The sequence below is a fragment of the Ranitomeya imitator genome, chromosome 6 (genome assembly GCF_032444005.1).
Source record: "Ranitomeya imitator isolate aRanImi1 chromosome 6, aRanImi1.pri, whole genome shotgun sequence".
Lineage (NCBI taxonomy): Eukaryota > Metazoa > Chordata > Amphibia > Anura > Dendrobatidae > Ranitomeya > Ranitomeya imitator.
The window spans coordinates 192917901-192932819 of NC_091287.1; the positions used below are offsets into that span (position 1 = coordinate 192917901).

The 14919-nt window shown below is 47.5% G+C and overlaps 1 protein-coding gene across 4 annotated transcripts in view; it reads left to right on the top strand.

The window, feature by feature from the left end:
• Window positions 1-14241: 14241 nt before the first annotated feature.
• RECK (reversion inducing cysteine rich protein with kazal motifs) overlaps window positions 14242-14919 on the top strand; it is a 764658-nt gene continuing 763980 nt past the window's right edge. For 3 of the 4 annotated variants that reach the window (XM_069730400.1, XM_069730403.1, XM_069730401.1), the window contains exon 1: window positions 14246-14397. In XM_069730400.1, the coding sequence (XP_069586501.1) occupies window positions 14322-14397 (76 nt within the window). In that variant the 5' untranslated portion in view covers window positions 14246-14321. Of the gene's footprint in view, window positions 14398-14919 lie in introns of all 4 variants that reach the window. The other variant, XM_069730404.1, reaches the window with a different exon arrangement.

Sequence of the window (14919 nt, forward strand, 5' to 3'; positions counted from 1 at the left end):
GGAAGTTTAATTTTATAACAACTTATAATAAAGGGAATGTATTGATAAGGAGAATTAAAAAAAAATATTGGTATATTTAAAAAAAAGATGTGATTCTTGGGAAAATGCTTCCAAGGGAACCGGGAGTAACTTACAGGAGAGGGGTGACAGTGAAAAATATTGTAGCTCAGAGTAAATTAAGAGTGGCTCCAAAAATAGAAAACATGATAGGAAACAATACCAATGTGAATGGAGGGAAGATGAACACAGGAGTATATAGATGCTCTTCAAACAAATGTAAATGTTGTAAGATCATTAACCATGGAGCTAGGAGTATTCAATCTAATACTACTGGGGAAACAATTAAGATTAAGCAGAGACTCACATGTAGAACGGATTTTGTCATCTACGTAGTGACGTGCAAATGCGGGCTCCAATACGTGGGACGAACTTCCCAGGAATTGAGTGCCCGGATGAATAATCACCGCTATAATGCAAAGAACGGGCAGATTAAACATAGTCTGTCCCGTCATCTCCTGCTGAAGCACAATAAATGCTTCTGCATTACGGTCACACCGTTGGAGCATATACCAAAAGGGGCTAATAACAGGAACAAATTATTAAACCGCAAGGAGTCATATTGGATATATAGGTTACAAAGCCTTTATCCAAATGGACTTAATGATGTAGTAGAGAATGTGTAAGGATTTGTCATAAATAGCTCAGTCGTTTGCGCATGGGTCAATACAACAAAATCCTTTTTTTTTTTTTAACCCCTTAGTGACAGAGCCAATTTGGTACTTAATGACCGAGCCAATTTTTGCAATTCTGACCACTGTCACTTTATGAGGTTATAACTCTGGAACGCTTCAACGGATCCCGCTGATTCTGAGATTGTTTTTTCGTGACATATTGTACTTCATGTTAGTGGTAACATTTCTTCGATACTACTTGCGATTATTTATGAAAAAAACGGAAATATGGCGAAATTTTTTAAAATTTTGCAATTTTCAAACTATGTATTTTTATGCCCTTAAATCAGAGAGATATGTCACAAAAAAATAGTTAATAAATAACATTACCCACATGTCTACTTTACATCAGCACAATTTTGGAAACAAAATTTTTTTTGTTAGGGAGTTATAAGGGTTAAAAGTTGACCAGCAATTTCTCATTTTTACAGCACCTTTTTTTTTAGGGACCACATCACATTTGAAGTCATTTTGACGGGTCTATATGATAGAAAATAACGAAGTGTGAAACCATTCTAAAAACTACACCCCTCAAGGTTCTCAAAACCACATTCAAGAAGTTAATTAACCCTTTACGTGCTTCACAGGAACTGAAACAATGTGGAAGGAAAAAATGACATTTAACTTTTTTTTGCAAACATTTAAATTCAGAACCATTTTTTTTATTTTCACAAGTGTAAAAACAGAAATGTAACCATAAATTTTGTTATGCAATTTCTCCTGAATACGCCAATTCCCCATATGTCGGGGTAAACCACTGTTTGGGCGCACCGCAGAACTTGGAAGTGAAGGAGCGCCGTTTGACTTTTTCAATGCAGAATTGGCTGGAATTGAGATCGGACGCCATGTCACGTTTAGAGAGCCCCTGATGTGCCTAAACAGTGGAAACCCCCCACAAGTGACACCATTTTGTAAACTAGACCCCCCATGGAACTTTTCTAGATGTGTGGTGAGCACTTTCAACCCCCAAGAGCTTCACAGAAGTTTATAACGTAGAGCCGTGAAAATAAAAAATCGCATTTGTTTACACAAAAATGATCTTTTCGCCCACAAATTCTTATTTTCACAAGGGTAACAGGAGAAATTAGACCACAAAAGTTGTTGTGCGATTTCTCCTGAATACGTCGATACCCCATATGTGAGGGTAAACCACTGTTTGGGCGCACCGCAGAGCTTGGAAGTGAAGGAGCGCCGTTTTACTTTTTCAATGTAGAAATGGCAGGAATTAAGATTGGACGCCATGTCGCGTTTGGAGAGCCCCTGATGTGCCTAAACAGTGGAAACCCCCCCACAAGTGACACCATTTTGGAAACTAGACCCCCCATGGAACTTATCTAGATGTGTGGTGAAAACTTTGAATGCCCAAGTGCTTCACAGAAATTTAGAATGCAGAGTTGTGAAAATAAAAAATATTTTTTTTTTCCACAAAAAAAGATTTTTTAGCCCCCAAGTTTTTATTTTCACAAGGGTAACAGGAGAAATTGGATCCCAAAAGTTGTTGTCAAATTTATCCCGAGTATGCTGATGCCCCATATGTGGGGGTAAACCACTGTTTGGGCGCACGGCAGAGCTCGGAAGGGAAGGAGCGCCGTTTTGGAATGCAGACTTAGATAGAATGGTCTGTGGGCGTTATGTTGCGTTTGCAGAGCCCCTGATGTACCTAAACAGTAGCAACCCCCCACAAGTGACCCCATGTTGGAAACTAGATCCCCCAAGGAACTTATGTAGATGTGTGGTGAGAACTTTGAATGCCCAAGTGCTTCACAGAAGTTTAGAATGCAGAGTCGTGAAAATAAAAAAATATTTTTTTTCCACAAAAAAGATTTTTTAGCCCCCAAGTTTTTATTTTCACAAGGGTAACAGGAGAAATTGGACCCCAAAAGTTGTTTTCCAATTTATCCCGAGTACGCTGATGCCCCATATGTGGGGGTAACCCACTGTTTGGGCGCACGGCAGAGCTCAGAAGGGAGGGAGCACCATTTGACTTTTTGAGCACAAAATTGGCTGTCGTGTTTGGAGACCCCCTGATGTAACTAAACAGTGGAAACCCCCCAATTCTAGCTCCAACTCTAACCCCAACACACCCCTAACCCTAATCCCAACCCGATCCATAATCCTAATCACTAACCCTAACGATAATCACAACCCTTACCCCAAAACAACCCTAAAGTCAACCCTAACCATAACCCTAATCGAAACCCTAAATCCAACACACCCCTAATCCTAATCTCAACCCTAACCTCAAACCTAACCCTAATCCCAATACACCCCTAATCACAACCCTAACCTTAACCCTAATCCCAAACCTAACCCTAATCCCAAGCGTAACCCTAATGCCAACCCTAACCCTAATACCAACTCTAATCCAAACCCTAACCCTAATCCCAAATCTAACCCTAACTTTAGCCCCAACCCTAACCCTAGCCCCAAGGCTACTTTCACACTTGCGTCATTTGGCATCCGTCGCAATCCGTCGTTTTGGACAAAAAATGGATCCTCCAAATGTGCCCGCAGGATGCGTTTTTTTGCCCATAGACTTGAATTGCCGACGGATCGTGACGGATGGCCACACGTCGCGTCCGTCGTGCACTGGATCAGTTGTGTTTTGGCGGATCGTCGGCACAAAAAACGTTCAATGTAACGTTTTTTTGTACGTCGCGTCCGCCATTTCTGACCGCACATGCGTGGCCGTAACTCTGCCCCCTCCTCCCCAGGACATAGATTGGGCAGCGGATGCGTTGAAAAACTACATCCGCTGCCCACGTTGTGCACAATTTTCACAACGTGCCTCAGTATGTCGGGCCGACGCATTGCGACGGCCCCGTACCGACGTAAGTGTGAAAGAACCCTAACCCTGAATTTAGCCCCAACCCTAACCCTAAATTTAGCCCCAACCCTAACCTTAGCCCTAACCCTAACCCTAGCCCTAACCCTAACCCTAGCCCTAATCCTAACCCTAGCCCTAACCCTAGCCCTAACCCTAGCCCTAACCCTAACCCTAGCCCTAACCCTAGCCCTAACTGCTCTTCTCCTGCCGGCCGGCAGATGGCCACAGATGGTGGGCGCACTGCGCATGCGCCCGCTGTTAGGTGTCGAGTTCCCGCTTCTGCACAAGGGGAATCTCGAGCCATCTCCGCTGCGGTCTCCCATTCTTATCCAGCCGCAGTGGAGTCTGCTCAGCAGAGACGTCGGTCCCAGCGTCTTGCTCAGTCTCACTCTGTACAAAGAGTTACTGCTGCTTTTCCTGCTTCTGCCATTGAAGTCAGTGTTGGGCAGCGGCGAGCAGATGCTTTTGGGGCTAAGTCCTGCTTTTCTCTTTCTGAGCATGCCCAGGGCAAGATCTCCCATTGGAGATCGAGGGTCACATGCTCAGGTACTGCAGCACATCCCATTGGTCCTCCAGGAAGGTCCTGAAAGGGCAAAACTTTGGTAGCAGCTTCCCATTGGTCCTTTATTGGAAGGTCCTGAACGTGCTGCAACTATATAAGCTGCGCATGACCGCACGGCCATGCGCTAGTGTACATTTGTAAATGTGTGTGTGTTGTGAGTGAAAGTCGCTCTTTAAATAACCCTCCCTATTGGATGACTGTTCGCGGAAGGTGTATGTTTGCTATCTAGCGCCCGACTTAGCCATCAGCACGTAAACACACAATACAGCGTCTTATTACTGTGACCGCCAGTGCGGCGCCTTGTGCTTTCACAGCGCTTTCCTGACCCAAGCCTGGGTGGTTAGTGGCGTTCGCCAGTGCGGCACTGCATGCACTCTCGTGCTTCTATTGCTGTCACTCTGACACCTCAGTAGCGGTGTCGAGCGCATGAGGTCTATGTACTCAAATCCTGTGTCTTGGGATTGAGTTCTGAGACTCGTTGCTTGCGCTCTTGGTGCGGTACCGCGGCCCTGTGACGTAACAGGGTTCGCTTCCTTCACACAGGGTGAGGTTAGCCCATGTGTGTATTCACTTTGTACCGCCATATAGTCCGTCATTACTTGGCAGCAGGTTCCATCTCTGCACGGTGGACCCCGGGCTGCGAACGCACCATACTCTATCTGTCTTATTATTTGGTGCGTTCCACTAGCCCTAACATTACACTAGCGCCAGGGTCTGGCTAGTAATGACGGACAAACAGCAATCCTTGCGGTATATCCAGCAGCTGGAGGGTAGGTTGGCGGCTCTCGAAAGCTCAACCTCAGCTGTGGATGTTACCGCAGTTGCTGTACAGGCTGCTAGCGTGGCTGCAGCAACCTTGTCCATTGCCACCCCTGTTCCGACATTATCTCGCCTCCCGCTGCCAGAAAAATTTTCTGGTGATAGCAAATTTTGTAGGGGATTCGTGAGTCAGTGCTCTATTCACCTCGAGCTCCTGGCTGCACGTTTTCCCACAGAGCGGGCTAAGGTGGGATTTATAGTGTCTCTCTTGTCGGACAGGGCGTTGGAATGGGCTACGCCGCTGTGGGAGCGTGGCGATCATGTGGTGCAGAGTGCTCCGCTGTTCCTGAGCACTCTGAAACAGGTCTTTTTAGGACCTCAAGTCACCCATGATACTGCGCTCCAACTGCTGGCATTAACTCAGGGTGAGTCCTTGGTCAGTCATTTTGCCGTCCAATTCCGCACTTTAGCTTCTGAGCTGGACTGGTCGGATAAAGCCCTTATCCCCATATTTTGGAGGGGCCTGGCTGATCACGTTAAGGACGCTCTGGCCACTAGGGAGATTCCTGCCACACTGGAGGAGTTAATAACTGTCTCCACTCGAATTGACCTCCGTTTTAACGAGCGGAGGTTAGAGCGAGCCCAGTGTAGGCAGAGGTTTCGGCTGGCTCCTACCTTCGCCAAACCTCTGGAATCTCCGGTCCTGGTTCCTGAGTCACATGAGGCCATGGAAGTGTCACAAGCGGGATCTAAGTCCCGGACCGCTTGTGCACTCAAGGTCTGTCATGTTTGCCAGCAGTCAGGACATCTAGCCACCAGATGTCCTCAGCGGTCGAGGAAACGTCAGCGTCTAGTGGTAGTAGGTGGAGGTACACTAGACACGGCGACGTTTGCCTCTAAATTGTCCTTTAAGGGGACAATTATTATAGGCTCATTCTCCCACTCGGTAGAGCTCTGCGTGGATTCTGGGGCGGAGGGCAATTTTATGTCTTCTGCCTTCGCCCAACGTCACGCAATACCCCTGGTTATGCTAGCTCAACCAGTAACGGTATGAGTGGTGAATGGGTCGACACTGCCCTCACAGATAACACACCAGACCATCCCTTTTACTCTGTCCATGTCGCCATCTCATCAGGAGAATTGATGAGGTCCTGTTGGGAATACCTTGGCTACGGTACCACTCTCCTCATATCGAGTGGTCCTCAGGCAGAATTCTGGGATGGGGCGAATCTTGTGGGGGTAGGTGTCAGAGGGAGTGCGTTCAGGTTGCTACTACAGAGGTACCCGCAGATCTATCCTCTCTCCCCAAGCAGTATTGGTCTTATGCAGACGTGTTCTCCAAAAAGGCGGCGGAGATCCTTCCGCCCCATCGCCCCTATGACTGTCCTATTGATCTCTTGCCTGGTGCTGAGCCTCCCTGGGGTCGAGTCTATCCGTTATCTCTCCCGGAGACGGAGGCAATGTCACAGTACATCCAGGAAAATCTGGCAAGAGGATTCATTAGGAAGTCAGTGTCACCTGCTGGGGCAGGGTTCTTCTTCGTGCAGAAGAAGAATGGGGAATTGCGTCCATGCATAGACTACAGGGGTCTTAACGCCATCACCGTTAAGAATAAGTATCCTTTGCCCTTGATATCTGAGCTCTTCGATAGGCTTCGGGGAGCAAGGGTATTTACTAAATTAGATCTGCGGGGTGCTTACAACCTGATTCGCATCCGTGAGGGGGACGAATGGAAGACGGCTTTTAACACCAGGGATGGGCACTATGAATATCTGGGGATGCCCTTCGGGCTCTGTAATGCCCCAGCCGTTTTCCAAGACTTTGTGAACGACATCTTCCGGGATATGCTTTCCACCTCGGTCGTAGTCTATCTGGATGATATTCTCATCTACTCTCCAGATATTGACTCCCACCGGAGAGATGTTTGCAAAGTCTTCGACCTCCTACGGGCAAACTCCCTGTATGCCAAGTTGGAGAAGTGTATGTTCGAGCAGGAGTCCTTACCTTTCCTAGGCTACATCATCTCTGCCCAGGGATTGGCTATGGATCCTGCCAAACTACAGGCTGTGATGGACTGGCAGGAACCCCATTCTCTTAAAGCGGTGCAGCGCTTTATGGGGTTCATTAATTATTATCGCCAGTTCATTCCGCACTTCTCAACTTTGGTAGCTCCCTTGGTTGCCCTCACCAAGAAGGGGGCAAATCCCAAATTGTGGTCTGAGGAGGTCTCCAAGGCCTTTAACTCCATAAAGTCACACTTCGCTAGCGCTCCCATCCTACATCGCCCCGATGTTGATAAGCCATTTATCATGGAGGTGGATGCCTCTTCTGTTGGTGCTGGAGCAGTCCTCTTCCAAAAGGATGCTCAAGGTCGGAAGCATCCTTGCTTCTTCTTTTCTAAGACCTTTTCACCAGCAGAGAGGAATTATTCCATCGGGGACAGGGAGTTGCTAGCCATGAAGTTGGCTTTCTCGGAGTGGAGACATCTCTTGGAGGGAGCACGTTTTCCCTTCCAAGTCTTCACAGACCATAAAAATTTGGTGTACCTGCAGACAGCCCAGCGGTTGAATTCTCGCCAGGCCAGATGGTCCTTATTCTTCTCCCGGTTTCATTTCACCCTCCATTTTCTTTCTGGGGAGAAGAACATTCGGGCCGACGCTCTCTCTCGCTCCGTTGTGTCATCTGCGGAGGAGGAAGAGGAGCCTCGGCTTATTGTCCCCACCGAGAGCTTGAGAACTGTGGCCCCGGTTTCGCTAGAGTCTGTGCCTCTGGGCAAGACTTTTGTACCATCCAGTTTGCGACCGGAGGTTCTCTCTTGGGCACACTCGTCCAGGGTGGGTGGACATTTTGGTTCCAAAATGACATCTGAGTTACTGGCGAGGACATACTGGTGGCCGCATATGGCTCGTGATGTCGCAGAATATGTTCGGGCGTGTGTCTCTTGCGCCAAGAACAAGTCCCCTCGGTAACGGCCAGCTGGTTTGCTTTACCCTCTGCCGGTGGCGGACAGGCCCTGGGAGATGGTCGGGATGGACTTTGTGGTGGGCTTACCCAAGTCTCGTAACTGCACCATTATCTGGGTGATCACCGACCATTTTTCCAAAATGGTGCAATTGGTGCCTCTTCCACGGCTACCTTCTGCACGGGCGTTGGCTGTCTTGTTCATCAAACATATCTTTCGCCTACAGGGTATGCCAGACAAAATTGTTAGTGACCGGGGTCCCCAGTTTGCGTCTCGATTCTGGAGAGAGCTTTGTCGTCTACTCAGTATTGAGTTGAATCTCTCTTCGGCATATCATCCCGAGACGAATGGGTTGGTAGAGAGGGCCAACCAGACCTTGGTCACATATTTACGACATTTTGTTTCTGCCAGGCAGGATGACTGGGCATCCTTGCTACCGTGGGCAGAGTTTGCGCTTAACAACGCCGTAGCCGACTCCACCGGTCAGACTCCATTCCTCCTAAATTACGGCCAGCATCCGCGTGTTCCTGTGCCCATGCCTGTGTCTTATGCTGACTCCAGGGTGGCAGACTGGGCTGTGGAGGCACGGGACATTTGGGACCGCACTCAGGATGCCATTTGGGCCTCCAAGGAGAGAATGAGGTCCTCCGCCGATGCTCATCGGCGTCCCGCTCCGACCTTTGCTCCTGGCGACTTAGTGTGGTTCTCCGCCCGTAACATCAGGCTGCGTGTTGAGTCCACTAAGTTTGCACCTCGTTACTTGGGTCCCTTCAAGGTCCTTGAACAGGTTAACCCTGTGGTCTACCGTCTGGCCCTTCCTCCACGCTTGGGTATCACCGACACCTTTCATGTGTCCCTCTTGAAACCCGTATACATGTCCCGGTTTTCCGAGTCATCTGCCGGGACATCGGGTTCGTCTACGGACGATTACGAGGTGAACACTATTTTGGGGTGCAAGGTGGTACGTGGCAAAAAGTTCTATCTGGTGGATTGGAAGGGTTATGGCCCAGAGGACAGGTCCTGGGAGCCTGCTGAAAACATTTGGGCCCCACAGCTCATTGCTGCCTTCGAGCGTAGCGAGGCCCAAGGAGGGGGGGTAATGTTAGGTGTCGAGTTCCCGCTTCTGCACAAGGGGAATCTCGAGCCATCTCTGCTGCGGTCTCCCATTCTTATCCAGCCGCAGTGGAGTCTGCTCAGCAGAGACGTCGGTCCCAGCGTCTTGCTCAGTCTCACTCTGTACAAAGAGTTACTGCTGCTTTTCCTGCTTCTGCCATTGAAGTCAGTGTTGGGCAGCGGCGAGCAGATGCTTTTGGGGCTAAGTCCTGCTTTTCTCTTTCTGAGCATGCCCAGGGCAAGATCTCCCATTGGAGATCGAGGGTCACATGCTCAGGTACTGCAGCACATCCCATTGGTCCTCCAGGAAGGTCCTGAAAGGGCAAAACTTTGGTAGCAGCTTCCCATTGGTCCTTTATTGGAAGGTCCTGAACGTGCTGCAACTATATAAGCTGCGCATGACCGCACGGCCATGCGCTAGTGTACATTTGTAAATGTGTGTGTGTTGTGAGTGAAAGTCGCTCTTTAAATAACCCTCCCTATTGGATGACTGTTCGCGGAAGGTGTATGTTTGCTATCTAGCGCCCGACTTATCCATCAGCACGTAAACACACAATACAGCGTCTTATTGCTGTGACCGCCAGTGCGGCGCCTTGTGCTTTCACAGCGCTTTCCTGACCCAAGCCTGGGTGGTTAGTGGCGTTCGCCAGTGCGGCACTGCATGCACTCTCGTGCTTCTATTGCTGTCACTCTGACACCTCAGTAGCGGTGTCGAGCGCATGAGGTCTATGTACTCAAATCCTGTGTCTTGGGATTGAGTTCTGAGACTCGTTGCTTGCGCTCTTGGTGCGGTACCGCGGCCCTGTGACGTAACAGGGTTCGCTTCCTTCACACAGGGTGAGGTTAGCCCATGTGTGTATTCACTTTGTACCGCCATATAGTCCGTCATTACTTGGCAGCAGGTTCCATCTCTGCACGGTGGACCCCGGGCTGCGAACGCACCATACTCTATATGTCTTATTATTTGGTGCGTTCCGCTAGCCCTAACACCCGCCATTTTCTTTTGCCGGCGGCCAGGAGGAGCAGCAGGAGGACCCAGAGACACAGGTGAGTATGATAGGGTCCCCGAATCCCCCTATTTCTCTGTCCTCTGATGTGCGATCACATCAGAGGACAGAGAATTACACTTTGATTTATTTTTTTTTTTGCGGTCGCCGGTATACAGTTAATTACCGGCGATCGCAAAACAGGGGTCGGTAAAACCGACCCCGATCATGTTCTTTGGGGTCTCGGCTACCCCCGGCAGCCGAGACCCCAAAGATTCTCCCGATGCCGGCCGGCGGGCGCACTGCGCATGCGTCCGCCATTTTGAAGATGGCGGCGCCCACCGGGAGACACGAGGAGCACCGGGGGAGACAGGTGAGTATTGGGGGGCTACCTGGGACCCCTTTTCTCTGTCCTCTGATGTGCGATCACATCGGAGGACAGAGAAATTAAAAAGAGATCGCGTTTTTTTTTTTTTTTTTGCGATCGCCGGTAAACGGTTAATTACATGTTCTCTGGGGTCTCGGCTACCCCTGGCAGCCGAGACCCCAGAGAAAATCCGACTCTGGGGGGCGCTATTTACTTTTTCCACAGCGCCGTTAATTAACGGCGCTGTGGTTTAAGTACCCTTAGCGGCCGCCGTTAAAAGGCGTATCGGCGGTCGCTAAGGGGTTAAATGACTTTTTTTTTGTTTGTTTGTTGTTTTTTTAGTTGTTGTTTTTTTTCTTTTGTTTCGCTTTTTTAATGTATTTTATGGGATGAATTGATAGTAGTGGAATTGATGAGGTATTGGAGTGAATCATATTTATGATTGTGTGTATACCTATACTTTTAATGTTGTGTTTGTTCGTAACAGTGTAACACCATGTATTTAAAAGCTCATTTTGGATAGAATAGAAGTACTAAACTGCTCATATATATATATATATATATATATATATATATGAAAAATTAGTCTCTTTAGGGGCTACCATGTAGATATTCATCAGGAAAGGAGAATCTGATCCCCGATCCCGCCCTGCTAATCCCTTCTAGGAACCCTCATAAATAAGAAAACTTGGAGGTTGTAATATCATTTTATAGTGCTTATTGTATGTTTGTTCTTTTTGGGTTTTTTTTGCTACCTGATGAAGGCTGCACTGTAAAAATAGCAGCCGAAACGCGTTGTACTGTTTTTTTTAAAATATTTTACAAATAGATTTTATTTTTTTTATTTTGAGAAAATAAATGAATTTTTATTAACATTTTTCATTGGAAGTGGATGCATTCAAAAAATCAGTAGGTGCTTAGCGCCACATTTACTTGGAGTTTTTTTTTTTCCTTTGAAATCGCCACCTATGTGAATCTGAAGCAGGATCAACACATAGTTCTCCAAAGTGAGCTGCACACCTTATTGGATTATACAACATACGAAGAAGAGTTGCCTAAAGAATTGATTCCTTGAGAATCTCAACGTGCATTTCTTACCGATTGAAGGTGAGCATAACTACAAATAAAATAAATGTTTTTAACTTGTTGGTAAAAACGTATTACGCTCAGAGGAAGCGCCGCACTTGTCTCTTTTTTCCCCTCTTTCCGTAAACCAGGGTATTTCTGAAATAAAAAATAGTTATATACTCACCTTTCGGCGGCCCCGGATCCAGCCCAGGCCTTTAGCGATGCTCCTCGCGATGCTCTGTTCCCAGTAATGCCTTGCCGCAATAACCCGTGATGATGTAGCGGTCTCGCGAGACCGCTACATAATCATGGGTTGTTGCGGCAATGCATTCTTGGGACCGAAGTGTCGCAAGGAGCGGAAAAGGCTGCCAGGGATGCCGGAAGGTGAGAATAGAATGATTTTTTTCCAATTATTTTTAACATTATTTTTAACATTATATGTTTTTATAAGTTTTTATATGTTTTTACTATTGATGCTGCATAGGCAGCATCAATAGTAAAAAGTTGGTCACACTTACAGGGCAGCGTTTAACAGACAGCGTTACACCGCGTTATGCCGCGGTGTAACGCAGTCCATTTAACGGACTGCTAAAACGCTATGTGGGCGCTGACTGGAGGGGAGTATGGAGGGGGCACTGACTGGAGGGGAGTAGGGAGGGGCCAATTCACGGCCGGACTGTGCCTGTCGCTGATTGGTCGCACCCAGCCGGGCGCGACCTATCAGCGACGCTGAATTACCGTGACAGATAAACAGACAGACAAGCAGACAAACAGACGGAAGTGGACCTTAGACTATTATATATAGATATATATTTATATTCCATACAGAGCTAGATAGCAGAATAGCCGGTAATTCAATTGTCGGGTTCGGTAAAATCATTGCAGAACCCGACAGGATATGAGACATGATTTACATACTGTAAACCATTGCAGAACAGTTAGATTTTTATATGTCCCTCACAAATAATGTTAGTAGTGTGTGTGTGTGCGTGTGTGTAAAATTTTGGAGCTGTAGGTGTTAAATTAAAGGATTCATTCACGGAAAAAATTGGCGTGGGCTCCTGCGCAATTTTCTCCGCCAGAGAGGGAAAGTCGGTGACTGAGGGCAGATATTAATAGGCTAGAGAGGGACCATGGTTATTGGCCCCCCACTGGCTAAAACAAATCTGCCCCAGCCACCCCAGAAGAGGCCTCTCTCTTCACATTGTCGAGTAGCAGTGGCATATCGGGTAGTAAGGGGTTTAATGTCACCTTGCTATTGTAAAGTGACATTAAGCCTGGTTAATAATGGAGAGGTGTCAATAAGACACCTCTCCATAAGTAATCCAATAGTCTTAAAGGGTTAAAAATACACACACACACACACACACACACACACACACACACACACACACTAAGAATAAAGTATTTTTATGAAATAATAAAACACACAGGTTTTAACATCTTTATTGTATGCTCAATCCAAGCAAAGCCCTCGTTCTCCTGTAAAAAATTCCAAAATAAAAAAGCAACAATATCCCATACCTGTCCGCCGTACAGTCAGTCCCATGCTGTAATCCATATCTGGGGGCATTTAATGTGGCAGCTCCTGGCTGTAAAAGACTGGGGAATGAATGAAATGCAGGGAGCGGAGCTTTGGTGACTAGCGGTGACAAAGGTGCACCCCCTAGCGGCATGAACTCATATAAACTCTGTAGCGTGGGAAAGTTTCTGAATATTTTCCCACACTACACAGTTCATATGAGTTCATGCCACCAGGGAGCACAGCTTCGGTGACGGCACCGCTAGTCACCGAAGCTCCGCTCCCTGCGTCTTCATGAACATTTCTGCGTATCTCGGCGGTAAAAAACGGACCGATTTTTTTATACGTAGTGTGCGACGCCGGCCTAAGTGGGGGTTGGGGGTGCCAAACTGAATTCTTGCACCAGGTGGCAGAAAAGGTAGATACACCTCTGAATGAATTGTGCAGATTCACTGCGTAAAATACATTGTATGGATGATATTTATCTTGCGGGGGCTCACATCTCCGCAAGATAGACATTCTGCGGTCCGGAGAGACGCTCCACATGTCCGTCTCCGTGGGTGTGCAGCGGGCATCTCTAGACGCATAGTGGGCATGGGATTTCTTGAAATTCCATCCACTATGCTGTAACATCTGGACGCTGTAGGTTGGAAGCTGCAGTAGATCACTCTTTGTGTATTTTTAGTAAGATCAGTGGCGCAACATCATTTAACCCCTTAAAAACATCAGTTACTTATTCAAATCTGTGAATATGGGCTGTTTGGCCACTTTGATGCCAGTTCTGATGCCCAGATCCCATTTGGGCCAGGCAGGAGGGACGTGGGTTTGATGCTGGGCATCAATGTCTGTGTAGTTTTAGTGTGAGATCAGGGGCCCAACATCATTTAACCCCTTAAAAACATCACTTATATAGATCTGTGAAAATCGTCTGTTTGCCCACTTTGATGCCAGTTCTCGTGCCCAGATCCCATTTGGGCTACGCTGGAGAAACCTGGTTTTGATTTGGGGCTCCCACTTCTATATGTCTGCACTGTAATATCAGTGGCCCATTTAACTCTTTCATTAACGCCCTTCGATGCCCACTTTGATGCCAATTTTTTGTGCCAGTTTTATAATTTTTGTAGCTGGTTTTAAGTGTATTCACATCAGGGCTCCTCGCTGCATTGCATGTTATTATTGTGATGCCTATTTTTGTTGTTAAACCTATAAAAAAACAAAAGAAAAAATTGCTGAATAAAGATACCAACTTCAGCATCGTCTTCAGCACTTTGTAGAAAAGTGAGATGAAGGGGGAGAATAGGGGGTGGGTAGGAAGAAATCCATCCAGAAAGGAGGAGTGAGGGGAAGGGGAAGAGGAGGAGAAGGAAGGAAGCAAGAGGGACCCTGTTAGCCCGGACTGGCTGGCACTGAGTGATGTGAGGGTCATGGCAGCAGCTGCCGCACCAGGGCTGTCCGGGCTCTCCCTGCTCCTGCTCGCCGTGTGGCTCCCTGAAGCTGTGGGTGAGTAATATTGGTGGAAGTTCTGCATGGACCTGTGCACTGGTCTGCTGGCTGTAATGCATCCTCTCTGAAGTGACCAGTGATGGGCTCATGGAGTGGCTAGTAGTAGGCACTGGCACTCAGCCCGGGGCAGCTGGTGGCGAATTCCAGAGCCGAACTTCAGGTCAGGCAGGAAGAGTCCAGTGAAAAGGGCGCAGATGGCTGCAGCTCTGCATCAGGGGCTGCATAGTTTAGGAAGTCGGCTGCCCCTCCCCCATTGTACTTTGTGATAACAAGAAGGAAATGTGCCAGATGCTTGTTCCCTGATCTGTTGTCTAACATTGCCATTTCCAACTAACACATTCAGCCCACAAAAGAAGAAATATCGCTCCGTGAGTTCTGTCAAATCAAAATCTGACAATCCAATAATTGATACAGGAAAGAAATATATCTTGGTACCGTGTTAGCCAGTAGATAGAAAAATGTTTAGAATTGAGAGTCCTCAGTGGTTGATGCTATCTTCTCAGTAAGGCCGGGTTCACA